Source organism: Euprymna scolopes, chromosome 10, assembly GCF_053919585.1.
Source record: "Euprymna scolopes isolate OS-2025 chromosome 10, ASM5391958v1, whole genome shotgun sequence".
In the NCBI taxonomy this organism is placed as follows: domain Eukaryota; kingdom Metazoa; phylum Mollusca; class Cephalopoda; order Sepiida; family Sepiolidae; genus Euprymna; species Euprymna scolopes.
In genome coordinates, this window is record NC_136491.1 from 26,269,309 (window position 1) to 26,296,575 (window position 27,267).

A 27,267-nucleotide genomic window follows, 5' to 3' on the forward strand; every position below is an offset into this window, starting at 1 on the left:
TCAAGTCCAACGTGAACAAGTTTCTGATGAGCCGTTCCACTTAAGTTAACAAATTTACCGAACTTCCATTACTATATTGTCCTTTTGACTACTCTACACTCTTTAACCCTTATCTTTGAGTGGCCTATCGGCCTTGATAAGAGGTGACGTCTATGTAAAAAAAAAAAAAAGTAGACAGATCTACTTTCAGCTGCCTTATAACTAACTTTTTCTTTTACTCCTCACATTCCATGAGCAATGTTTCTGACAAAGAGGAAAAACTGCTGATTTCTGAGTTGGAATCTATCCATATAACATTTATTGTTAGCTAATTTTTGACATTGAAGTGGTATATATTCTTTTTAGCTTCTTACATCAAATAGCTTCATGCTTTGTCTGGAGCGATTTCCATCTATAAACAAAAAAAAAAAAAAAAAATCTGGCTCACAAACATGGCATGGGACCTTGTAACCAAGAAGACACCGTTTCAAAGAAAATCCCATTTCTCCAGACGTTCTCTTCTTTTAAACTACAAACCTATTGTTCGTATGTATCGAAACTATGCATCTCACGCGTCTGCATAGGATTGCATCAAAATGCAGTAAAAAGTTTAGCATAAAAATAAATTAAATCAAATTAAAATCTAGTAGAAAAGTTGCCCTGAAAAGGATAAGTTTGCTCAAATATTATTACTGGTCAGGTTTCACTTCTTTACATAATCACACTGCACGCACATACATGCTTGATAAACTCTACCCTTAAACAATATTCAGTTCAACGCCTATTTTATACACTCATGTGTTAGCGTTTCGAAATTGATTTCCAAACTAACTTACCTCTGGCCAGGTTTTCATTTTTTTTTTTTTAATTAAATTTTTATAGAAAATCGCTCTAGACAAGGCATCAAGCCACTTAATGTAAGGAGTTAAAGATGATTATCACAAAGACTAAAACCAATAGGTTGGAGGAAAACAGTCAGCAAGAAGATTTCTACAAGCCTGCAGAAGCTACTGGAATAGGAAGCTGTATTATTACAATGATGTATCAAAACTGCAAATTGATGGAGACTACTAGACCAATGAATTAAATGAGCTGCAACAAAAGAAGCAGGGAATAGTAACCAGATATCTAGTTGTCGACTCCCTACATAGTGTCCCTGCAAAATTGGTTTCAAATAGTAGCTCCTTGTGACTTAGTGGCACTGTGCCTTGTTTGAGATGAATTAAGAGTTAAAAAGAAATAGATCAGACATTTCTGATGAACACATGCTCTAATAGTTTTTACAAAAAAGACTAGCAAGATCACATGAAATTCACCTTATCACTTTCGTTTCTTCATCGTCCCTTACCAATTGACCTTGCTAATTATTTTACATCTTCCAACATGACCATAACACCCAAGTCTCCTGTTCTGCACACATCTTTCAATACAAAGACTAGATTTATTCTTTCTTTGATGTTTAATGTGATCCTTAAAGACATGCTTAAATCTGATGACTTCAATCATATTATTGTAATATCCGTTGTCGCCATGCAGCACATGTCCTCAACCCTCACTGGCCAGGTTTCACTTTTATATATTCTCACATTGCGTACACAGACGACAAAAAAAAAAAAAAAAAAAAAAAAAAAAAAAATTTTTTTCATATAAAAATTTTTAAATTTACTTCATTATTCACTTTAATAGTGAAAAAAAAGAAAAAAAAAAAAAAAAAAACCAACAAAACAAAATAAACAACTTTACAAATAGCGCCATGTCATCCACTTCTTATGGACACCAAATAGACAGTTTGTAATTTGACTTAAGACGACATTCATCCAGAATGGGTTGAGCCAGCTCCTCCCATAAAACACATCCTTTTTATTTATATGCGGACTGTTATCCTCATCTTTATAGTTGAGGTTTCACAACGTTTTGGCTAACTTTTTCTCAATTGTGTCCCTTACTTTTGGACATTCCTATTTTGAAAATAAATAATTGTTATAATTCTTTTTCTATCCTTTGCAAAGGATTCAAATTTTAGTATGTTATTAGGGATGATTGTCAAAATTTCAGCTTTTCAGTTATTCCTAACAAATAGGTTCTAAAATTTTGTCCCTTAGTTTTGGACGCTACTGTATATCCTTAGTAAATACTGCCTTCCATAGTTGTTGTCATCTCACCACATTTTGGCCAACTAATCCTCTGGCTGGCTTTGGGTAGGATTGAAACCGCTATCTTCAGAACATACTCACCTGGAACCGTAGAGACTCCATTGCACCACAGGCCCCGAAGGGCGATCAAGATTGGATTTTTTCGGTCTTATAAACCCATATTTTCCATTGGATGAATGCAGATCATGTACACCAGTCTGTAGCAGCCAAGATAGTTATGGGCAACCAGTTGTGAGATCAGCGGCAATCAACAGACTTGTGAATGAGAGCTAAGTTTGACATCAACTTTGATGGTGCGTACCCACGTCTTCAATTAGCCTCCAGAGCTTCTTCAGTTTTTGGAGTGGTTCTAGAACTACTGCTTCGTGGATAGACTCTCTGGAGTTACAGCATGCAGTGTGGCCAAACTAACAAAATCTCCTTTTTTAAAGAGCTTAAAGGAGACGATCTTGCACGACATGCCAATTTGAGTATTATAAACAAAAGGGTGTCAGCGGATCTGCAGAATTCAGCAGAGGTAGTATAGGTAAAACACTACCAACCTTTCGAGATTTGTAGCTCTCATCGACCAAATCTTGCAGCCGTAGAGAAGGCTTGTTCAAGCAAGTGGTTGATAAATCTGTACTTTTGCGTCTTCCTGTAAAGTAGCATACCTTTAAAGTTTTGTTATTGATAATATTGTTGTTTCAACCCTTTATGTGTGATACAACTCTTCTTCAAATGAGTATGGTGTTATGCTAATTTTTTTTTTTTATCTTTGTTTTTCAAGTTACAAATAGTTATGGCTAAAATAGCTTCTTATTAGATGTGTGTCACTTAGCTGCTATCTTTGTTGAGGAGATTCATACTTGTAACTCACCAAGCTGCAATGCATAAAAAAAAAAAAAAAAAAAAAAAAGGGAATTTATACTTACTTGGTTTCTTCGGCTGATGGATTTGTCTAGCATGTTGCAAAGTATAATCACAAATGCAAAGTTGAAAAGAAATTTATATTACAATATATTATATGGATACTATTTTACTCTTACACACATTTATCTTCAACTTCAACAGACACCTGCTGGGGAAGCAAAGTGCAGATCACATACTCGTTTGTTGATGTCAAATATATCAACTTATTTGTCTAAATCAAAACAACTCGGTTTTCTGATCAACTAATCATATCTATCAGATGTTTGTTTCTAGTTTTGAAAATTCCTTCCAAATATAATGCAAATGTTTTTTTATTTAACCTATCCAATGAATTTTATCATTCAAAGCTTATTTAGCATAATTAAATTTTGTGGCAATGAACAACTATCATCATCATATGCACAACTTCACATTAATCACATCAACATTGTCCCATCCCTTTGGTAGAAGGTGTTCTGATGAACTCGTGGGACTTGTGCCCCCTCAACATACATACTCCTCACTAACACCAACAAGCAGCAAAATCCTACCCCTTCATTGTAGACATCTCTTGAACTGCTAAACGTTAGCATTCCCTTTCTATGTCTCCAACTGTACTAAACTGCAAAAGTTTAAATGTAATGTGAACAGACATCTCGCTGCTCAACTCCCCAATCCTCTGTTGGACACAATCCCAAATAATAGCCCCTTTATGTTTATGTGTTTAAGTAACTTGTTTGAGGTGAAAAATATATATATATATATATATATATATATATATATATATATATACACACACCACTTTTGTTGTGGACACGCATGGGTTATTTATTAGGAAAATTTTCAAAAAACCAGATGATTTTTATAACTTGACTTTAAAAGGTAAAGAAAATTTGAGAAGCCAATGAAGATGGATACTGTGGTTAGTTGAAGCATTAAAATGAAAAATGTTAAAATTTAAAAAGCTTTATTTTTTAAGGGGGAAAAAAAAGTTACATTTTTGTAAATAGATATTTTTCTTTATTGAAAAAAAAAAAAAAAAAAAAAAAAAAAATCAATGTACGATTATTTAACACAAAAATTAATCAAATTGCTTTTCTTTTTTAGAATATTCACATTTAACTTTTTGTTTTTTTTTCAATGTTATATATTTAAACATCATTTTGTAAGAGACAGTTTTGTTGCAGATAGCAGAATAAGATAAAGAACGATTTTGAAGGCGAAAAATAATTACTTTCATAACACAGACATTTCTCACATTCAACTAACTCAATCCAAAAAGCATATAATTAAACTTTTATAATTACTAACGGCTAAAATAATCTATAGTCAATAACATGTAAAGCAGATGGTGTCTAGCAGGATGATGGTGCCGGGTATTGAAATGGGAGGGCAGCATCCAACCCTATTCAAACTATCTAAATGTCTCTCAATACTAGAGTGTATACTCAAGCCTTTGGCACATACAATAAAGGAATTGGCTCTGACCAGCACTAGAGAATCACTACGGCTATGCATGCCACTGCTTGGATTGGCGACCATTTCAGAATATCAAGCACTGTATATAAAATGGGATCCTAGTGACCTTATAAGTCAAAAGCCTGTAAAAAAACTAAAAATGCAATGTACATAGAAGTTCTAGGCTGTTTGTTCATTCGTTGCGATACTTGTTGACCACTGGTCAGTGATGGCAAATCGAATTCAGAAATAATTATTACCTCCACCCCCGCCTTCAATATTTTAAATCACTTTAATAGTAAAATATAGATTGTAAACTGTTCTTTTTATTTTTATTTTGCTTTTGATATCTACATATTTAGTATGTACTTAATGGAGTGGGATGGAGGGGGTCATAGACACCCAAATTGGGAGGAGGGAATCCAATCATATTCAAACTATTGCCCTTTCTCGTAAATATTTCTCAGTACTAGAACTTATACTCAAGTCTTTTGAGCATAAAATCAAAGAGTTAACCTTAGGCATCACCAGACCTATGCATGCCATGGTTTGGATTGGTTCACATTTGAGAATATCAGGTGCTGCGTAGAAAACAGAATCCTAATAAGCTTGCAAACCGAGGATTGGTACCAATCTACAAGCACAACATTTTCGCATTTATTACTTGTACGTATCATTCCAATAAGAGGACCCCCCCCCTCACAACAATATTATAAACGGCTTAAATAGAAAGAAAAAAGTACACTGCCAGTTTTTTTTTTTTTTTTACACTGTTAGTATTAAATTAGTATATGCTGTTTGTCCCTCGGATTGATGAAGACCATCTGTTTGTCATAGGGATGATGAATGACTGATGCAAGGAGTTGCTTAACATGAAGCTGGTTTGTGCAGAGCCAGCCTCACTCTCTCATCCTAACCAGCCAGATCCAGTAGAAGGACAGGGTCAAAACAGATGGAGACCAGGTGGAATGCAGGAGCTGCCGGAAGTGTCAACATTCTCTTACACTTGATATTCCCATTGGGTACTGACTAAGATCAGCATTGCTTAACTTTGGTGACCTAATGAGAACCAATATGTCAACGTGATTATGAGCTATGAACGAGAGGACCACTGGGAGGTGAGCATCCACTCATTTTTCAAACCTCCCTTTCTCATAATATTTCTAAGTACTAGGACTTGAGTCTGGAGCATAGAATCAAGAAGTTAGCCCTGGACATCACCAGACTTTTGTATACCACTGCCTAGATTTTGATCTTTCCTGGAAACCAGTCCAGTCTAATAATACTATAACCAACAATGACAATATGGGCATATGTATATAATATAAATAAGTAATGTTAAGACCTGCATCCATAAATGTGTTCGATAGTTTTGAGAAGTCAGGAGATGAAGATATAAGAAGGAAAGAAGTATGAAATGAAAATTAAAATGGGTAGATCATTTTGTTTTATGGCAAATCAATCCTTTATGAGTTATTTAATGTTGAATCAAGTCATTTTGATAAGATTTTGGGGGTTTGTATTACTGTCCACACAGATTCAAAAAAGTTGTCAAAAAAATATATATCAAATGTTATACTTTTCTACCTAACTGGACAAATTTTTAGTGTTTAAATAAAAACACTAAAAAATTATTCAGTTAGGTAAAAAAGTAACCTTGCCTTTGCTAACATTTTTTGTTATCCATTTGTTTTTTGACAACTTTTTCGAATCTATGTGTACAGTAATACAAACCAGATTTTTTTATACTTAAAGTTCTTTACATCTTCAAATCTTAATTTATTGCGGACTATTATTCTCATCTTTGTTAATTGTTGTTCCACAACGTTTCGGCCAACTATTCCTCTGGCCTTCATCAGGTGGTAACCGTGACGGAATAGGAACTCCGAATCTCTTAACTACATTCTCAGTAATTACTGCCATCCACAGTTGTTGTCCGACGAAGACCAGAGGAATAGTTGGCCAAAACGTCGAGAAACAAGAAAGATGAGGATAATAGTCCACAGTAAATAATGAATTCCAATTAAAAAAAATATAGACTTCAAATCGTTACAACATTTTGTTTGGTAGTTTTGTTTTACGGTATATCAACCTTTTTTGATTATTTAATACTGAATCACGGAATTCTGGTAAAAGTTTTTATGCTTCAAGTTCTTTAATTTTTATATATATTTATTCATGGTGTTTAGTTTAGTTCTTTTGTAGAGGAAAATTTGTTTTTATCTTTGGCTTTGCAGAAAATGAGTTTTACAAAGGGAAAGATATGCTTAGACCTGATGACCTCAGAGGAAGATTAAATCTGGACAGTACAGGGAGATATACGAGTTCTTGTGTTAGTAGTTGATGCCACAATTAACTGCTGGCTGAGGAAGGAAGAAAAAAAAAAAACAGGATGAAATGAGGATAGATTTAAGAGAAAGAGTGATAACTAAAGACCTAGCCAGAGTTAGATTAGAAGTCAATTTCTAGAAAGCTGTCCAACACATGTCAGAAAGTAAAACAGACACTAAATCAAATATGATGATGGTTCAATATTATTAGACTAGTTTTCAGGAGAGCTAGAGAAATATACAAGATCTTAGGTCATTTGTATTTTCATAGTGTGATGATAAAATGAATGTTACTAGTGAGGGTTGAGGACATATGTTGCATGGAGAGAAATTACAGAGTGGAAGAATAAATGTCGCCCTAAAGAAAACAACACTATAGCTTTATTTTAAAACTTATTGAAAACCAATTCAGGTAACTCCATTATGTAATAGAACTGACATCTATTTAATGTAGACGCCTTCAGCCTCAATCACTGTCTCAATACGAGTCTGGAACTAAGAGCATGCCTTTTCCAAAAGTGTTGACAGGAGCTCAGCGAATACTTGTTGGATAGCAGCGATCAGGCTTGTTTTGGTGTTGTTTGTGATGTTCTCGACGTATGACCAAACAAAATAGTTCAGTAGGTTCAAGTCAGGGGAGGGCCAGTGAGAGAAAGGTACAAAGTCGTAGCACTCCTGAAACCAAGCCAGAGTCTCTTTGGATTTGTGGGCTAGCGCCGAGTTCTTTTGCCACATCCAGGGTCTGCCAGTGGCTACTTGATTGCACCAGGAGATAACCACACTCTTCAGCACATCCAAGTACACTTTGGTATTGACTTTCAAGCTGACTTCGAAGATATGAGGTGGCATGATGTGGCCCTCATTTGAAACCACAAAGATCATAACTGTGGCAGAAACTGTTTTCATCACCCTGGGTACATCCCTGTTATTTGTGGCAATCTACCAATGCATTTTGAGGGTGTTGGCAATGGTCCTGTTGTCATAACTTGGAGCAGGAGTTGTACAGCGGTGCATCTCCGATCTCGCTCGTTAAACATTGTGTCACTTTCAGACACCTATTGCTCTATGGATTTGTACACAACTAGCCAACTAATAGGTGGTCTGCATAAAAAACTGGTTTTCATCAAAAGGAAATGAAATCATGTCATCTTTTCTAGGGCGACAATTTTACCGTTCCACCCTGTATATGAGACTGATTTGATAGATGTGTAATGCGAGCCTTAATCTTGATGAACCCAGTGGAAAATTACATCTGTACAATACAGGGAGATGTAAGAGTTGAGGTAGCAGAGTCAGTTGACAGAGGAAGACAAAAAAAAAAAACAGAAGAAAAACATGGGATGAAGCGATAAGAATTTAAGAGAAAGAAGGATAAATAAAGCTTAAATAAATAAAGCTTGTTAAAAAAAAAAAAAAAAAAAAAAAAAGCGGTCTAACATATGTCAACATTGTACCTATTTACTTTGCCCTTGTGGGGAGACAGATACTAGGGCCATTTTTTAATGTAGAGAAAAGAACAAAAATTAAAAATTGTCTCAGTCATGCAAGATTTCTCCTACACTGAGAACAAAAAAAATTGAAGTATAGTATCAGAACAGATACTACATTTTGATCTTGACCCGAAGGCCAACATTGTAGAACTGACATTACACCAAATATGATGGTTTAATATTATTTAGACTGGGCTAATATTCAGGAGTGCTGGAGAAATGTACAAGATGCTAGGTTACTAGCGTTTTCGATATCTGAAAAAAGGTTTAATTAAAGCAAAATGTCTTAAAATGTTGGACACGTACAAGATTGTTGTTGATAGAAAGAGAGAAATGTTCAATTTTCATAACACACACACACATTTCTTACATCCAATCATCCGATGCGTTTGATAAAATAAAACAAAGGGTACGAAGCATTATAAAAAATCGAAAGTTTCTCCCAACATCTTGGCAATAAATTTCTTCCTCTCACTGGATTCTTCGCTTGCAGATTTTAGAGATGACTGGAAAAAATAAAAAAATAAAAAATCATTAAAAAAAAAAAAAAAAAAAAAAAAAAAAAGATACCAATTGCATCCTTGTAAACAACAAATTTTGTTCATTTGTTTTATAATTCACGTATAATTGTAGGTAGGGTGGCAAAGTCTGAAGATATAAATAAAACTCAATTTTTCCATTTTCTAATGATAACATAGCCCCCCCCCAGTCTTTTTGCAGGTTGATTTGAATTATGTAACTATTGTAAGGACAAATGAGTTTAGTTCCAAGTTTTAACAACAAAATTTTAGACCTGTTTTTTAATGGTCTGTGCTATTCACAATGCTAACTTTATTTAGCTGATGTATTTTACCAGAATATCAACCCTTTTGAATTGTTTGGTATGCTTTATTTACTGTTTGTTATTTTCCAGGTTTTGAAACTTAAGTAGAAATAATGCAAGTTAATGGGTACTAATTATATATTGTATTTTGGGGGATGTTGTCGATCCCCCGACAATGGAGCGATTGGACCTAGTAATTCACTCCCATTCGTCTGTTCAATTTTCTCAAAAACACGGCTTGGAAATTTAAAATTTTTTTTGCACAAACATTAGTCATGGTGAAAGTAAATTTTTGCCAGAACAGATTTTCCGGGATAACTGTTTGCTCTCTCTAGGGGCCATTATAGGGGTAAAATTGCCCACAAAATCATGTTCGCACTTTTCTCAACCACGCCTTGAATTTTTTTTTTTTTTTTTTTTTTTAATACTTTACACAAACAGTCATATAGTGAGAGTAAATTTTTCACTCCTGGAAGGGAACCCCGCATGCTCGGCTTGTTTTTCTTCAGACTATATTTTGTTGTAGAACTGTTTCTTTTAAAAATTCTAAGAGGTTTTTGGGATCAATTTTAAAAATGCTACCTGAAAAAAAAAAAAAAAAAAAAAAAAAAAAAAAAAAAAAGCATCAATTAATTCCTTGTAAACAATCACAATTTTGTTCATTGTTCCACCGCACATATTTTATATTTATGCATATTGTTTCTTGACATTTTACGATACATCAACTAGTGTTACAACTAATTTTACGATACATCAACTAGTGTTACAACTAATTTTACGATACATCAACTAGTGTTACAACTAATTTTACGATACATCAACTAGTGTTACAACTAATTTTACGATACATCAACTAGTGTTACAACTAATTTTACGATACATCAACTAGTGTTACAACTAATTTTACGATACATCAACTAGTGTTACAACTAATTTTACGATACATCAACTAGTGTTACAACTAATTTTACGATACATCAACTAGTGTTACAACTAATTTTACGATACATCAACTAGTGTTACAACTAATTTTACGATACATCAACTAGTGTTACAACTAATTTTATGATACATCAACTAGTGTTACAACTAATTTTACGATACATCAACTAGTGTTACAACTAATTTTATGATACATCAACTAGTGTTACAACTAATCCAAATCAAGAATCCAAATCATCAGAAGCTTTGATGGCAGCGGAAATAATTTTAGCCAAATTTCTAATTCCAAAAACGATTCTTTTAATTTTGTTTTTAAACTTAATTTTCCATTGCTGGTACAAATGATGAAGATTGGTTATCCAAAAGTTTTTTTTTTTTTTTTTTTTTTTTGACTTCTGGTTTCTGCTGCCCATCCTATTTCATGATGAATGCCCTGGAAAAGTCCCTTCTGATGCTTACCAGTTTTAAAATATTCTATTAACTTGAAAAACAGCCAAGTTCATTTGTTTATTTTAAAATCGGTAAACATTAATCGGAAGGGACTTTTTCAGGGCATTCATCATGTAGCAGAACGGTCAGCAGAAATCAGAAGTAAAAAAAAAAAAGAAAAAAAAAAAAGAAAAAAAAAAAAAAAAAAAAAAAAGAAAAAAAAAAAAAAAAAAAAAAAAAAAAAAAAAAAAAAAAACATGCGGACATTTCGGATAACCTGAATTGTTTTCAAGCTACCTGTAAAACTAAAATCTAATAACATCAAAATACAGTATAAATATGTTATAATATAGTTAAAATTGTAAACAAAAACAATTTTTTTTAAATATTTAAAAGTAAATTTGCAGCTCTTTTCAAACAAATATTTTAAAATCTAAGCATTACAATCTTGTTTATTCTCCCGTTGAAAATAGTTAAGCAAATTCACTGCTTACTTAGACTTGCACCTATGATGAAAATTTTAAGTAAAGAAAATGTAGAAAAGTAACAGACTGAAAATGTCACATTCCAAAAATCACAATTTGATCAAGTAATTTAAAAAAAAAATTTTATTTAAGAAATCAAATTTTATGAGTTTCTTGATGTGAGAAAAACCAATCGTCATATTTTCGAAATTCATACCTGCTTACCTTCCCCATAACAACCTCTCCAGAATCAAGGGCTCACCAATTGCTAAAATAATTGCTAAAAATCGTAAAATTTGATTTTCTTTAATAAAAAGAAAAACTACTTGATCAAATTGTGATTTTTGGAATATAACAATTTTCCTGCAGTGACAAGTAGATACAGTTTTTCGTTATTTTTGTTTTCCGCAAGAAGTGCAACTCAAAATAAGCACCATAAATTCATTTACAAAAGAAAGGTTAGCTCCTTTAAAATGAAAAATAAATTAATAATGGAGTTTGTTTAATACAGAAAACATTTTCTAATGTAAATTTATAACTTATCAGCAAGATACAAAAAGAAAATAAATAAAAATGAACATTTTTCTTTTATAGATTTTGTTCCAGCACAATATTATATTTTTTAAAAAATGAAGTAACTTGTTGGTTGATTTTTTATTTTTTTTAACATAACCCTAGTATATCTATTGGAATCGGGAATTGTATCAGAGTCAGGCATTAACAGAATTGGTAATTTTATTAGAATCATTCCATCACTAATATCAATTCTTTTCAAGTTATCTAAAAGAATAGCTATTGTAAAGAGACAAACTGATCATATGCAGAGATGAATATTGAGGGTTCATATCTTTTTTCAATCTAAATTAAAAATCTTCCATTTTATTATAAAGAGCTGTAGCAGTTGCGGGACGGATCTAGTTTGTATATATATGCAATATTTTACAATATATTGAGTTTTTTGGCTTGGTATATACGCGGTGATAGCCAAACTTATCTAACAACATAGGTACAACCATTATAAATGATTTCCTTCACTATCTGTGCCTAAATCTAAACGCAGATCCTAAGAACAAACCTTCTTTCCCAGAACTGCCCGTCTGTGGAACACTGTTCTGCTGTCTTGCTTCCCAATTGAATGCAACATGGTAGCCTTTAAATCCAATGTAAACAAGTTCTTGCTGAGTCGTCTTCATAAATAATCAAATTCTACCCAATTTATATCATTAACGATTACTACACAACCATCTTTCATTGATTAATCCTTATCCTCGAGTGGCCTTCAGACCTTGATAAATAGCGACTTACAAGTAAAAAAAAAAAAAAAAGGTGAGGAGACCACGTCTGTGCAGATTCAACTTTCAATTCCCACTGAGAAAGTTTGGCATAAAAGACGATTTCAATTCCAATAGGAGATTAAATGACGAAACTTCCTATTCTGTTTGCATCTTTCACCAGGAATGGTAAAACAAGATGGAACTCCAGAAAGTCATTCTGTTTTTGGCAAAAGTCAGCATGCCAAACAACTCTCGATACACACACACCATTTGAATTAAGTTTATTTATATTTTAGTGGAGATGTTGGTGTTTTCCTTGGAAAATTACGACCCCTTTATTTTTATTCAATTCCAGACAGTCAATTCAACTAAATAACTCTTCATTCTGACAATCTTCCATCATACAAAAATTACAAAAAAAGAGTCGTATATTTATCGGGCTCTTTCTTTATACTTGCAAGTCACCTGGCATTGCACAGTCATAAAATACACTTAAATATAATTTATGTAGATTTCATATTAATACAGTGCCAATAATCTTATTATATTGTACCTAATAAATAGCAGTGATTTCAAAAGTAAAAAATGTACAACTTGGGTGCCATCAGCTAGAATTGAAACCCAAACATGTAGCTCTCCAGCCTTATTCATTTTAATCTGACCTAAGTTCATACGCATACAAAAACTAAAAGAAAAAGAAAATAAATAAAACAAAATAAAAAATGTTAAAAGATATAAATCTATATTTGTACACATATGGAAATAACACTTAGTCGACTTATGCCCGCCAAGTCGATAATTTTTTTCAATTTTGACCCCTTATCAGTTATTTTTACAGGCTAAAAGCCAAATCAAATTTATTCCATAAGTCCAAATCCTCTAAATATCAAGTTTCAGATCTTAACCAAAAACTGACAGGAGTTTGGTAGAGATCATCCCTCAGATAGACAAGGTCATATATATATAACAAAAAATTTTTCAGTCGTTAAATATATTTTATAGTATTGGTAGGTGCCATGTCCAAGGATTCCTTTGGTGCTCTATCTGCTTTTTTCATTTCCATGAATGCAGATATGATTCAATACCATTTAATTTTACACTGCTTCTTGTTACTTTTAGTAAGACTTCATTTTTTTTTTTTTATATATATCAACTTTAAAATAGCAAAGAGAGTATATTACATTGCATGGAGATTATATACCTATATTGAAGGTATCCTTACAAACACTTCAATTACGCAATCATTTTTTTTTTTTTTTTTTTTTTTTTTTTTTTTTTTTTTTACAAAGGCATCACCACATTATCAAGGCCCAGAGGCCACTCAAGGACAAGGGTTAAAGAGTGTACAGTAGAAATTGGTCAATATAGTAATCATTAGTAATGAAAATTTGGTAAAGTTGATAACTTATATGGAACGGCTCATCAAGAACTTATTTACTTTAGACTTGAAGACAACCATATTGTAGTCAGCCGGAAAGCAGGAAAACGGAAGACAATTCCACAGGCGTGCAGTTCTAAGAAAGAAGCTTTGTTCATGGAATCTACGTTTAGGTTTAGGCACAGATAAAGAGTGGGGGAAATTATTGATAGTGTTTACAGCTAGACGAGTGTTTCTTGTGAAAGTTTGGCGAGGGGGGACCATAGATTGAAGCTCAGATTGGACTATTATTCTCATTTTGGTTGCTTTTTCTACATTTCGTTTGATGTAACATCCGACCATCTTCAGGTGCATTCACACTGGATGTTATTGATGAATATTTGCTAGTTTTGTTGGGAAAGAAAAAAAAAAATAAAAACAAAACATTTCATTATTCAAATAACATCCAGCATGAATACACTAGAAGATGGTTGGAGGTTACATCGGACGAAAAGTTGTAGAAAAAAAAAAAAAAAATAAATAAGACGAGAATAATAGTCTAAATACAAAAAATAATTATCAATCCTCATCTCAAAAATATGTTCATCATAATTACACAAACCTTTTACTAAAATTAAAAAATTTTTCTGATTAAAGTTTTATTAAGTGGCTCCATTCATTCTTATTCTGATGATACCCCCAATTCCTGTCAGTTAAGAGAGGTTTGTTTGTTTGTTTGTTTGTTTTACGGCGTATCAACTCTTTCCAGGGTATTTAATGCCGAATCCAGTGATTTTGAAAAACAATTTTTTAATAGAGTATATTTGTTTTTTTAAGTCGGTTTCTATTTAACCCATAGTTGAGACCCAAACAGGTACTACCACTCTGGGTCAGAGTGAACTTGGAAGCAATGGCAATTAAAGGGTAGCTCCACACTCCCCAAAGTCCGCAAGCTGGGGGCCCACCATCAGATATAGTTTAAGGTCATATCTAGGACAGAGTTAAGAGAGGAATATCTTAAAGCAACAATTGCATTAGCACAAGTTTTTCGGTGTTCACTTTTAAAAATGCTTGTTTTAAAATTATTATTTCTTTTTTTAATGTAAACTTTTTCTGCAACGTTGCCATTGCGCTAAAACCGTGTTCGTTATAATTCAAACATCTCTCGGACCCCCACAGCATCCAGCAACGTCGAAAAGGAACAAACAAAAATGAAAATCCAGGTCGACATCTTTTCCTTTTTAATAAAAGCATTTATAACTGTTACTCTCCCGTCTCTACACTACTTATAGTTTCTCGCTACCACATGTTCATCTAGCATGGCTGCATTTCTCCTTCCTCTGACCGCATGTTGGCTCATTCTCATCCCCAGCTTTACACGTCAATTTTCTTCGACCCAGCACTTCGCTTCTCCGATCACGTGGTGCATTTATTCTCGAGCACACCTAATTTGCATATGCGCTTTTTTGGCTACTGCTGCTAATCTCTTCATAAGGCAGCCATCCTTTGCTGTTGCTATTTTCCGCATGTGCTCATATGCACTATATTACATGTCAAACAAATGATAATCTTATTATCCACTTTTTTATGAAAATTGCTTGAGAACAGGATTGAAAGATAATTGCTAAGATAGATGCCTATTGATTTTAGTTTTGAAAAGACCAAGCATGTAGGTAGTAAGAAAACAGTGAGCAGGAAGAGAGTTCTACAACCTTGCATTTTTAAAAAAAAATTCTATTTTCACCCCAAATAGGGCACAGTGCCACTTTGATATAGGGGGCTACTATCAGGGACATAAGTTGCAGGGATACTATGTAAGCAGATGAGTTTTGGAAAGAAGATACTGGAATAGGAAGCTGTATTATAAACTTTTCCAAACAAAAGAAAAGCAATCTTTTATATCTACTTTTTATCTATCCACTTCTTTGGCTATTGATCATCATCAGCCCTGCCATCTAACAGCATTGGAGACCATAGTTTTCCAATGCGGGTGTCTATCCATAGCCTAAAACAGCTTAACTTTTGACAATAATCCCGTCCAATCAATCAAATTGTCCATCAAAGTGCGTCTTTGTTGACCTTGCTTTTTCTACCAGTCAATATCAGATGTTCTATGCCTCTTTGACAGTAAATATGTCCTAAGAACATTTGTCTTTTCATGATAGTTTCCATCAGTATTTCTTTAGTGCATCCAGATCTTGTCCATATTTCCTCGTTAAAAATGTGATCTTTCCAAACGACCCCTAACATTTGTCTCATAAACCAAATTTCTGTGTTATTAATGCATTTCTGCATTTTGGGGCAGATAGTCCAGCTTTCACAACTATATAACTATATAACCAAACATATGCCTTAAGAATGTGTTGTCTAGTCTTGAGTGTGATGGTATTGGAGCATAATACCGAGTTGGCTATTAAAGATGAATAAAAATCAACTGAATTGAACTTTGCAAAAAACAAGATTTGTAGGATAAAGTAGAAAATATACTCACCGTAATTTTGCCTTTGTGCTCAGCAACTCGTTTTTCCACTTTTTGTAGGAATTCCACATATTCGTCTTGAGACTTGTCACTTCTTTCAGTCTCTTTTGTGCAACTTTAGAGAAAACAAAACAAAATAGAAAAAAACAAAATAAAAGAGATTTAAAATCTATGACTTGAGTCTAGTTTCACCGTCAGCATTAAATGAGTGAAGGTGAGAAGCAATGACAAAAACAAGTGAAGCATGCATGGTCCTCCATGAGTGAACAGTGAACGAGGCATAAAAAAACTGACCAAGTTCAACATTTGCCTCCTTCCCTATTTAGCCCCAAAAGTCCCTGGGAGACATATTCTGGTGAAAATGAACAAACGGTGCAGTTTTAGGCCTTAACATATGTAAATTTGAGTTATGCACCATGCAAAAAAAAAAAAAGAAATGACTAAGTCCATCAGAAAACCTGTTCCGTTATTTTTTACTCATATGTTTAATATTTGTGAAAATTTTCAAACTTCCAAGGCATATTTATTGAGAAAAGTGCAGACAGACGAACGGACAAGGGTGAATTTATAGGTTCACTCTCCTTTTGTAAAGGGACCAAAAAAGACAGGAAAATGAAAGGCAACAAATAAAAATTGAAGGCAATTTATTTCTTCTATAATATAGGAGGGTTCTTTATCCTTATTGATATCAGTTAAAAGTTTTGTACTGTTTTTTTTTTGTTACATCTGGATTGCTAATATGTTTATAACATTTTGACTGTTAAACTCTATAGCCTTCTTTAGATGTCTTGTTATAGGAATTTGGCATTCAACCCTTTATTTAATCGACTGGGATTGGTTAATAGATATTCTAGAATGAATTCTACCCCCCCCCCAAAAAAAAAAAAAATTTTAATCCTTGGTAAAGGAATTAAAAAAAAAAATATCTATATCTATCTTTATATAAGCAATTCAATTAAAACTAAATTAGAATTTACAACAATTTATTATTCAAGAAATACAAATTGAAAAACTTAATATTTTTTTTATTCCATAAATTATAATAAATTCATAATAAATTATAAAGTCCATCACTTAGAGAGGGTCATCATCCAACTACACATCAGTGCAAGATTGGAAATCAAGTAGACGTTTCTGTCCCAGACATTCTACATTTATAGTTGAAGTATGGTATACTATATTATCTAATATTTCCTCTGAATATTTTAGTTACAGATAAAAGCAATAACTTGGACAGACCATAATAAAAGACAGTTACAAGGTGTTAATCACTCTCCAGATTTATTGTTTATGTTCTCTTTGACAAGAGGTTTAACGCTGTCTGTCCTTACGTTCCAACAATTACAATCATGAAGATTGACTGTCCTTTTGCCACCATTTATGGTCTTACAGTTTCTTTCCAGGTTTTCTTAGATCACCCAACTTTCTTTCTGCTGTCTACTCTTAGGTCTCTGCAAGTAATAAAATACCCATTTCTTCAACATATTCAAACTAGCGAAAACTGTTTCTGGATGGCCAATTACTCAAGTAGAATGTATGGCCTAATGTTTTGGATCTGATCTGGCTTTATGCTGCATATTGTAGCTAATTATTGACTTTAAACTATTCTACAATTTCCTAAACAGATTGTTAACTATTCTACACTTTAAACTAACAATATCCGGGGTAAAATTCGATACTGATGTTAAAGCTCGCTACTTCAAAATCCAGATTAACTTGGTTTCTGAAAAACAGGCTTTTATTCAAATCGGCAATATTTTGTTTGTATATGATCAGCAAAAAAATTGTGTTAGTTTGTGCAACTGTCGAGAATAAAATAAACCAGATGTCAACATGCTGAACCCTACAAGATGTGCAGACATGTGGGCGTTTTTATAAGCAATTTTTGCACTCATTACAATTTACTCTACACATATCCACCTAATCATTGCCCTGTAATTTCTCTGGAGTCTGGCAAATGAAGCCATGGTGAGAGCGCAACACTTACTGCCATACATCACGCTTCTTATGCAGTTATCATAGATCTTACACCTGGTAATAGTTGGGATGGCTCAGGATATTAATATTGAGGGAAGATCTTTGAACTTTACTCAAGCTGTCTTGACTGACAATCGAACCTTCAGCACTCAACATATCTCGAGTAACAAAAAGAGTCGACCACCTCCAGGATATCCTCACCTATTTTAACTTCTGCCCTCAGTTGAATGTGCTGATCCCAGGTATCTCTTACATTTGAAGTCTGGATCTAGTATGAGCTTACCACACACTCCACTGCACTTTTAATGCACTCCGTGCACAGTGGCTACACTTATTACGATTCTCTTAACCCTGTTTCTACATACTACACATGGGTATTGACCAGAGTTTGGAGCCACTAAACCATCACCTTTGTCTTTCCAGAATCGACCAAGACCTTTAACTTCCATCTCTTTCTTTGATACTTTCAATATTTCTTCTAGCTCGTTCATGGTCTCTAATATGTACACGTCATTAGTATGCAATAGTTCCCATGAGCATCCTGTTTGGAACTCATTGGAGTGGACGTCAAGGACAACAATGAACTGAGGATCCTTGACATATGCCAACATACATGTGTGAAAAAAAAAAAAAAAAAAAAATTCTTACAGAACATTTGCAATAGAAAATTATCCCCCATCTGTCGTAAGCTAAGAATTGCAAGGGTGATCAAAAGGGTTGATACCAGTCATGCTGTGGCCAAGTCACTTTGTACGCACTCAAGTCTTCCTTGGTCTTCCATGCACCATCATGCCTGGTGTGTCTATGCATGTTATTGAATTGATGCAGAAGGTGGTGCATAGCCAAAGATGTTAATGCATAAGGCCATCAAAATCCCACCACTACCAACCTCCTAATAAAGCATAGCTGAAGGATACTTAAAAAAAAAAAAAAATATAAAAAAAAAATGAAGGACTTTCTACATAAGAAAAAAAATTTTCTTGCATAGTTTAACAAGAAACGAAAATGATAAAAAAAAAAATCAACGAAAACGAAAAATGAAACAAAGCTGGTTCCCATCTATCATAACCCAAGAATTGTCTTTTTTTTTTTTGGGGGGGGGGGGGGACGACGACGACATACATCTACATCAGCTTCACTTCTATATCTGTGATGGCATCACATTCATTTTTTTCATTGTGATATGTTTAACAAGCTGAGCATGTAGGGTCGCGATCCACAAGTGAAAAATTTACTTTACCATGACTAATGTTAGTGCAAAATTAAAAAAAAAAAAAAGAAAAAAAAATCCAAGGTGTGGTTATTGAGAAAAGTGCGAATGGACAAACGGGAGTGAATTACCAGGTTCAATCCTATGTTGGTCAGGGGACCAAAAAATTAATTAAAAATAAAACTTACCATTCTTTAATTTTATTTGCATCAATTCGAAGCAAATCAATTTCATGCTCCAACTGTTTCGCCATTATAAGACTTTCGGTCAGTTCTTTATATTCCTGGTCGCACAGGGACTGCTTACTCTCAATACTCTGCTCATAAAGCTTAAAAGAACAACATTTATCATTAAAACTTTCAATTTTCATTAGTAAACGGAAGTAAATAATATTAAAAAATTTGACTGAAATATTAAAAGAGTAATGATCGGAGTAGATTTTCATTTGACAACATGATGAATCTATCAGTCATTTCACGCCCAAACTTTTTTTATTGAGGATTTTAGTTATTAGTTTAGTTCTGACAATGTTTTTTTTTCATTGAGTTTTAAAGTATAGAACATAGTACAAAGGATTTTTAAGAACTGCTTTTCTTTTTTTTTTTCAGACTAATGTAGTTTATCATAAAAAATTATCATTGAATAAGTGTAAATAATATGTATAGCATTAGTTTTTAATTTCAACTTCAAAATTTTTTTTGTGGGGGCTTGGGGGTAGAGTAAGGTGTGTTTTCAGGGATACACAAATGATAAAATGCTTATAACAAAAAAATTAAACGTTTCCATATTACTCACCAGGTTTCCTAGAATATGCATCCGATAATTCATACTAAGTTCATTAGTTTAGGAGTTTATTCTGCACATATTGATACGCCCCAGCAAGTCTGGTTAAAATTTTATTGCATAATATAACTAAAAATTTGATGGAGAGAAACTATTTTCTCTATTAAAGTTTATTTTAAAAGTTGTTTTTTTTTGGGGGGGGGGGCCAGGGGGGGTCGAGTTTGATTAATTTTACATAAAAGATCATGTGTCCAGGTTACTCACTGTACTGTCTGCTATAATGAATGATCAGTTCATTAGTTAAGAGTGAATCCTGGATAAAAAATAAAAAGTAAATTTTTTTTTCCCTATAGAGAAAACATAGCAATACAAACACAGGTGCCACATATAAATTCAATATGGTCACATTACCTGCCAAGATCTGCTGCATGTTTTCCACATATTATCAGTCGATTTTATTCAATATCGTGAATTGTGATAATAGTTCCATAGAGTCACTCTCCCAGACAAGTCATATTTACAGGTGGTAGCAGGATACTTATTCAGCCATTATTATGCTCCTCCCCACCTCCTTTCCAGTTTACATTGTTACAAAATATTTCAGAGTTAAGCAGATTACAGTACATATTAAAAACAATTTTATTTCTTGCCATTTCCTTTTATGAATTCATGGTAACCGACAAAAAAAAAAAAAAGAAAAAAAAAGTGCTTTTTAAATCTTCAACTTTCAAAAATATTAAACTTTAAAATCAATTATAATATACTTTGTTTAGAATTTGTACTATTAAGTATATGGAGGGGAGAGGGGATAGTTTTTTTTTGTTTTAAAAACAAAATCAGCATTTTAAATATAAATTTGATCCAAAAGTGGATAAATATCGAAAAATTCATGTTGAGGTTTTTTTTTTTTTTACTTTCATTTACACCACGTGTATATGCACCTTAACAATGGATACGACATAGGAACATTGGTTTCAGGCCTCAATAATGTAAACACGATTCTAAGAGGAGTTCTCAAACACAGAAAGATTATAAACAACTAACAACCAATAGTTTTCAGTATTTTCATAGGCTCATTCCTTATAAATTTATATTTACCTCAGTCTAGGAGGAACTCTCAGATGAGCAAAATTAGAGATAATGAAACCCAAATAATTTCAGTATTTTCAAATACTTCTTATGAACAAATTTATAATTACCCCAGTCTCAGAGGAATTCTCAATACAGAAAAGAGTAGAGAAAACAAAACACTAATAGTTTCAGCACTTTAAAACTATAAGATTTTTTTTTTTTTTTTTTTTTTTAAACTGAGGGAGTATTGTTCTTTTAGCAGAAAACTTTGGCGCTGATGGTTTTATTTTTCATACGTATATTCTTACCTGACCACTTCAGAAATAAAATAATTTTCAATAATTGACGAGATGAGAATAGCAATCACAATTTTTTTTTTTTTTGCCACCACACTGAAATAACACTTATCAATTATATTAAACTAGCGGGGGTACCCGACGCTGCCCGGGTGTTTGGGGGTGCGTATGTAGGAGAGGGTGACCCTGCTTTAATATTATAAAAAAAAACATGATCTTAAGAAAAATTGGAAAAACCAAAACAAAGCAAAACGGCGAACGAATGTAAAAAAAGGTGTAAAAGAAGAAAAAAGTTTAGGTAGAAAGACTGGCTCGAACCCGAAACATCGAGGCTAAGGCGGAAAAAAAAAAATGCCCGACACGTTACCCCTACGCCAAAGAGACATACAACTGAGAACGGATAAAATTAAACCTTTAAAAACCACTTGCAGGTGGTTTTAAACTAACGTCACAGTTTTCTAGATCAAACATGACGTTATTGTCGTAGTAGCAGGAGCAGAGAAAATGAAGGAACGATTTTTTCGGCACCCCTCCCTGTACAAAATGTTTTTGGCCAATTTTTCGATATTTTTCGAGCGAAGGTTGGAACTTTAAAATGATATCTATCTGGTGAAAATCCGTGACCCGTGTCTAAAGTTTTTACGAGATATGCAAACACACATTTTCGCTTTTATATGTATAGACTAGCGGGAGTACCTGGCATTGCTCGGGTGTGGTGGGATAATGAAAATAAAGAATAAGCAAATGTAATAACCGTTTAAATATAACTTTAAAATTGGAAAAGAAAAATAAAACAGCGAATGTGATGCAAAATAAAGAATAAGTGAACAATGTTAAAACTTCTTAAAAAATAAATAAATAAAATAAATAAATCGAAAAAAAAAATAAAATAAACAGTGAACGTGATGGAACAAAAAACAAAAACAAATGAAAAATATGGCATAAATAACCCTGTTTCAATATTTAAAAAAAAAAAATAAATAAAAATAAAAAATAAAATTGATGTCGGCTTGGACGTGCAATCTTAAGATAACAACACTGCTACTATAACGACTGGTCTATGACCACGTGAGCAAAATTTGGTAATTTTTTAATATTTAAACTAATTCAAGAAAGAATATTTTCTGTGCATGCGTGTTTGGCTTTGTCATGAAGGAACGACTTTTTGCTACCTCTACTTGTAGAAAAGTGCCTAGTTGATGGTAAAGGAATTAATATTTCAGCCAAATTTTTTTTATATTTGTCGTCCGAAGGGCCAAGCTTTAAAATAATACCGAGCTTGTGAAAAACCGTCGCTTCTGTCAGAAGTTTTTGCGAGACATAAATATACATTTAAACAGACAGGTGAGATTTATATTATAGATGCTTCCCGTCCACATTAAAACTTAATTATAAATAGATAATATACACAGTAATAAGTAAAACAGTTTCATATATTATATATACAGTAATAGATACATAGTAATAATAATTAGTAAATAAATAATATTTACAACTAGAAATAAAATAGGTTTAAGGCTCCAAAAATTTGTGCTAAACCTGTTTGCCAGGACAAGTGGCGCAATGGTTAGAGTATTTGGAAAAATCAATTGTAAAAATGATATTGTCTTGAAGGTTCAATTCTCAGTGTGGGTGACCGAAAACTATAATTACGAATTATTTAGGACCTGTATCATGTCATGACTGACGAAATGAGCATGCTACCTTTGTTAAGTAAATAAAGGGTTAAAACTTTCGACAGGGGCAACGGATTTTCACAAGATCAGTATCGTTTTGAAGCTTGACCCTTCAGATGACAAGCACCGAAAAATTGGCTAAAAACATTAATATCTTCACCTTCAACTGGGCACTTTTCTACAGGGAGGGGGGAGGATCGCTTTTTTCACCAATATTTTCGAAAGTCATCTCCTCTTAATTTAAACCTATGTCACTTCCGGTTTGGCGGTGGTCCTAACAGCAAAGACGTCACGTTTTTTTTCCTCCTTCGCTGTACGGGTTCGAGCCTGCCTTCCTACTACCACTTTTTTTTTTTTTTTTTTGCTCAACACACCTCCAAACAGCCGGGCATCCATGCTAGTATAAAATGGGAAGAGGACTCCATTCTAAAAAATTTGTAACAGATGCTATTTTATTTTTATTCTATTCTTTATATTTCTTTTTTTTTAAATAAAATCTTAAAAAAAAAAAAAAACATTTCAAAAGAAAAAAATGAAGTTGCAACTACTTTTTATAATGTAACAAGGTTTATAAAAACGCAACAAATATTAAAATATTTTGTTTCAGGTTTTTGGATGTCACATCTTGCATTTCCTAAGTGACTAATTAAAATCCTAATTAAAAAGTAATCTTGAAGCCTTTAAATGAAATATTATTCCTAAAACAAAATCGTCATATTTAGTTCAACTTCCATTCTACATGCAGACATGTTTCTGAATGGCTATAAAAATATTGACTTTCAAACTATCCTATCTGGCCAGATATTTATTTATCCCTCTTTTAATCAAATCCATTCTTTATTTATCCCTCTTTATCAAATCCATCTTTTCCTACATTTAATCTGGTCTCTCCTGTGAACTGAAGCTGCTATCTAAAGCGTTTTACATCTCACCTAACAACTCTCATCCAACCATCGAGGTTTTCTGTTCTACACACATCTCTCAATACTGTTCAGATTTAATCTTCCTCTGAGGTCATCAGATCTAATCCTGTCTAAGACTGATGTCACTCATCCATCATATCACTCACATCATTTCTTGCCAGTCAACGTATATCCTCAACCCTCAGAGGTTAGGTTATATTTATGCAGCAACAACACCCACGCTAATTATTCATTTTGAATGAATTCATTTTTTTTTAAATTAATATTGAATAAAGTTCTGTTTCAGTATAAACTAGATTGTGTTACTTCCTTTTCTTTTTAAAAGCAATTTTTAAAGTTTTAGAAAACTTTAAAAAAACAAAACAAAAAAAAAAAAACAGCTATCATTCACTATCGACATCTTAACATTTCAGTATGTCTTGATTGTACCAAAATGTATGACCTCAGTTTTGATCGAACAGGCCTGCTTAATGAAGGTCATGCCCCAACCATCACTGACAAAGTTTCACTTATTATGCATATGCATAATAGACTAACCCTTGGTCAACAGTGGTAACGCTATGCTGATTAATAATGTAAAGCAAAGGAAACATTTGCTTTTCTCATGCGTCCCTGTTGTACCAAGAATAAAATTTCTTTACTTACAATTTTTTCACTTTTAAATGTTTCTTCCAAACATTTCAAATTGTTCGTAAGATCTTTGACCTTTGCTGACATTTCTTGTATCTGCTCATCTTCCTATGAAAAAAAAAAAAAAAAAAAAAATTATTTTTCTGAAAAAATATTAAAACCATAGAAAAATTATCAAATTCTAAGTATATTCTAGCAATAGAATGATTCCAATATTTTTTCTTAATTCCGATACAATTATCAATTCCTTTAAAATCTAACTCTGTAGAGTTGATTTTTAAAAAAATTATTTTTCAGAGTACGGTAAAAATCCATAAAATATTTACATATATTTTTGCAAACATAAATACAATAATGGAAGTGATACATAGATGACATTTTGGAACAGCAATGGAAAATTAAATAAAAAAAATTAAAAAAAATTAATCGTTTTTGGTATCAGAAATAAGGCACAAACTTTATTCCGATACCCAAAAACATTTTGATGTTTATGATTTTTGATTCTGATTAAAAGTCTTAACACTAGTGTGTTCATTTGGTTTAATGGCATATAGAATCTTTAGATTATATAATACCAAATCAAATCATTTTTATAACTTAAAATTCTACCATTATTATTATTACTAATAGTTCAAAACTATTGTACAAAGTTTAGTAGTCCTGTGCCACTCATTTGACAGCTTTTTATCTAGTGTATTTAGAAATCTCAAGATCTTGCAAGCAGCATATAATTTTTGTGTAGAAGATGTCTACATTACATAATCCAAATTTAAATTTATTACTGCTTGGAATTTATAATAAGACTAGAAAAATGTATTGCGGATACATTTGAAAATGATCCAAGCATGTTTATTTATAACGAACAAAGAAGTGGTACCTGTCTTTGCGTATTCATTTAAAACCCACTTTTCCTTTATTAGTCATGTTTTTTTTTGTTTGTTTTTTTTTGATCATGCAAATCCACTTCCAGTTCTCGCAGTTCAATGGGTCAAATATCTGCAAATTCCATTATGTGATCTTGTTCAATCCCTTGCTTCTGAGTTCTTCGGCTGAACAATCTCTGTGATTCAAGACATCTATGCTTCAGCAACAGTTTATCTAGGAAGACCAACGTTCCTCATGAGCATACCAGTATAATCGATTCATCTTTAGGATGATCTCTATGCTGGACAAATGTAGCACTTTCAGCAAATCATCTGACCTGATTGGTTTGGTCGGATTCATGTTGCAGATCCTGTCCTTGTGTTGCAGTCTGGCAAGAGAGAGCTAGGCGAAGGCCAAGCATTGCATTCACGGTCATATCACAGCTACAGTACAACTTACTTCGAATGTCGAGAGATTTTACCCAAGCTGCCTTCACCATTGTGGCCATATTGAGTTCACATGCACCACTGACTCTCAGCATATCTCCTAAATAGCAGAGCGAATCTAATACATCCAGAGTATTGTCATCTAGTACTCCGTGTGTGTGGAGATGACTGTCAATAGGATGAATCTCATGCATCTCCTAAACTTAATGTTGGCAGTGACTGTATTTTTGAGGTGACGTCAAGTTATTAACACGGACTGACAACCTGGGTGCTCCAAGCTCAAATCTTGTAAATTCCACAAAATTATTTTCACTTAGGATGTTGACAAACTTCATGTGGTCACTCCGTTAAGTACTCAATGTCTTTCTAGAAAGAGTTCTGACTAGAATAATATTGGGGAAACCAATGCCAACAATAGAATCTCCGGATTCATAGAGGAAGAGGAGATGATAATGTGATGAGGAGAGACTCACAATAAGCAGAGGTTACATTGTATTACTTCGGACACTCTTTTGGCACACAAAAAAAAAAAAAAAAAATACTGTGTGAATACTTCAGCAGAACCCCGGGATACAGTAGCCCTAGAATATGTTTTTTTTCAGGTTACGATGTGGAATACAGTGTTTTTCTGGCCCCTGGTTATGGTACTTGCTCCACCTTACGGTGTTATTTATAATGTTATTTGATTATATACATGTGTATTATATACTGTACTGTACTTTGATTATATACATGTGTATTATATACTGTACTGTATTTTGTTACTAATTTTTAATGCCGTTTCTCAGGGTTCTACTGTATATATCAAAATGTATAAATGAACATTTTGAAAACTACATTGACAACAGTGTTTAATTGTCTCCGAAGGAGATTGCTTTTTAATGTAAGGAAAATCCAACTCTACAAAAAGAATTCATGAGACGATTCTTAATTCTTGTATACAGATAGTTTGAGGTGTTCGATCACTATTGTTTACATCTCATCCTTTATGTTCATTGCCAATAGTTCATCTCAAATGCTGTTTATTCTCACTGCAACACATCCTTTCTACAGTAAACTCTCCTTAAGACGTCTTCGTTGATTTGGTTATGCTCTTTGTCATCACCCAGATGATCGACAAAGCCATTGAACCGAGCCAATCTCTCTTCGGATTTGCAAAAACAGACATGACCAGTTGAAAAACAGGATACAGAACAGTAAAACAAGATACCCGATTCCAGGCCATCGCCTCTGGAACCATGATTAGCTAATACTCATATCTGCTACTGTGGTGGACCATCATATGTGGTCTGCATTTATTCGGATTGCAGTAAATTCTCTGT

At 33.1% G+C, this 27,267-nt stretch overlaps 2 protein-coding genes across 4 annotated transcripts in view; one reads left to right on the forward strand and one right to left on the reverse strand.

Moving 5' to 3' along the window:
• The window catches only part of LOC145285877 (2-aminoadipate transaminase-like), a 238,921-nt gene that overhangs the window by 26,609 nt on the left and 185,045 nt on the right, over nucleotides 1-27,267 (forward strand). The gene's annotated exons all lie outside the window — the stretch shown is intronic.
• The window catches only part of LOC145285874 (kinetochore protein NDC80 homolog), a 63,598-nt gene continuing 44,546 nt past the window's right edge, over nucleotides 8,216-27,267 (reverse strand). For 2 of the 3 annotated variants that reach the window (XM_080134321.1, XM_080134322.1), the window contains 4 exons: nucleotides 24,651-24,743; nucleotides 19,445-19,584; nucleotides 16,082-16,184; nucleotides 8,216-8,807 (listed from right to left, as the gene is read on the reverse strand). In XM_080134321.1, the coding sequence (XP_079990447.1) occupies nucleotides 8,721-8,807; nucleotides 16,082-16,184; nucleotides 19,445-19,584; nucleotides 24,651-24,743 (423 nt within the window). In that variant the 3' untranslated portion in view covers nucleotides 8,216-8,720. Of the gene's footprint in view, nucleotides 8,808-9,570; nucleotides 9,707-16,081; nucleotides 16,185-19,444; nucleotides 19,585-24,650; nucleotides 24,744-27,267 lie in introns of those variants that run through there. The other variant, XM_080134323.1, reaches the window with a different exon arrangement.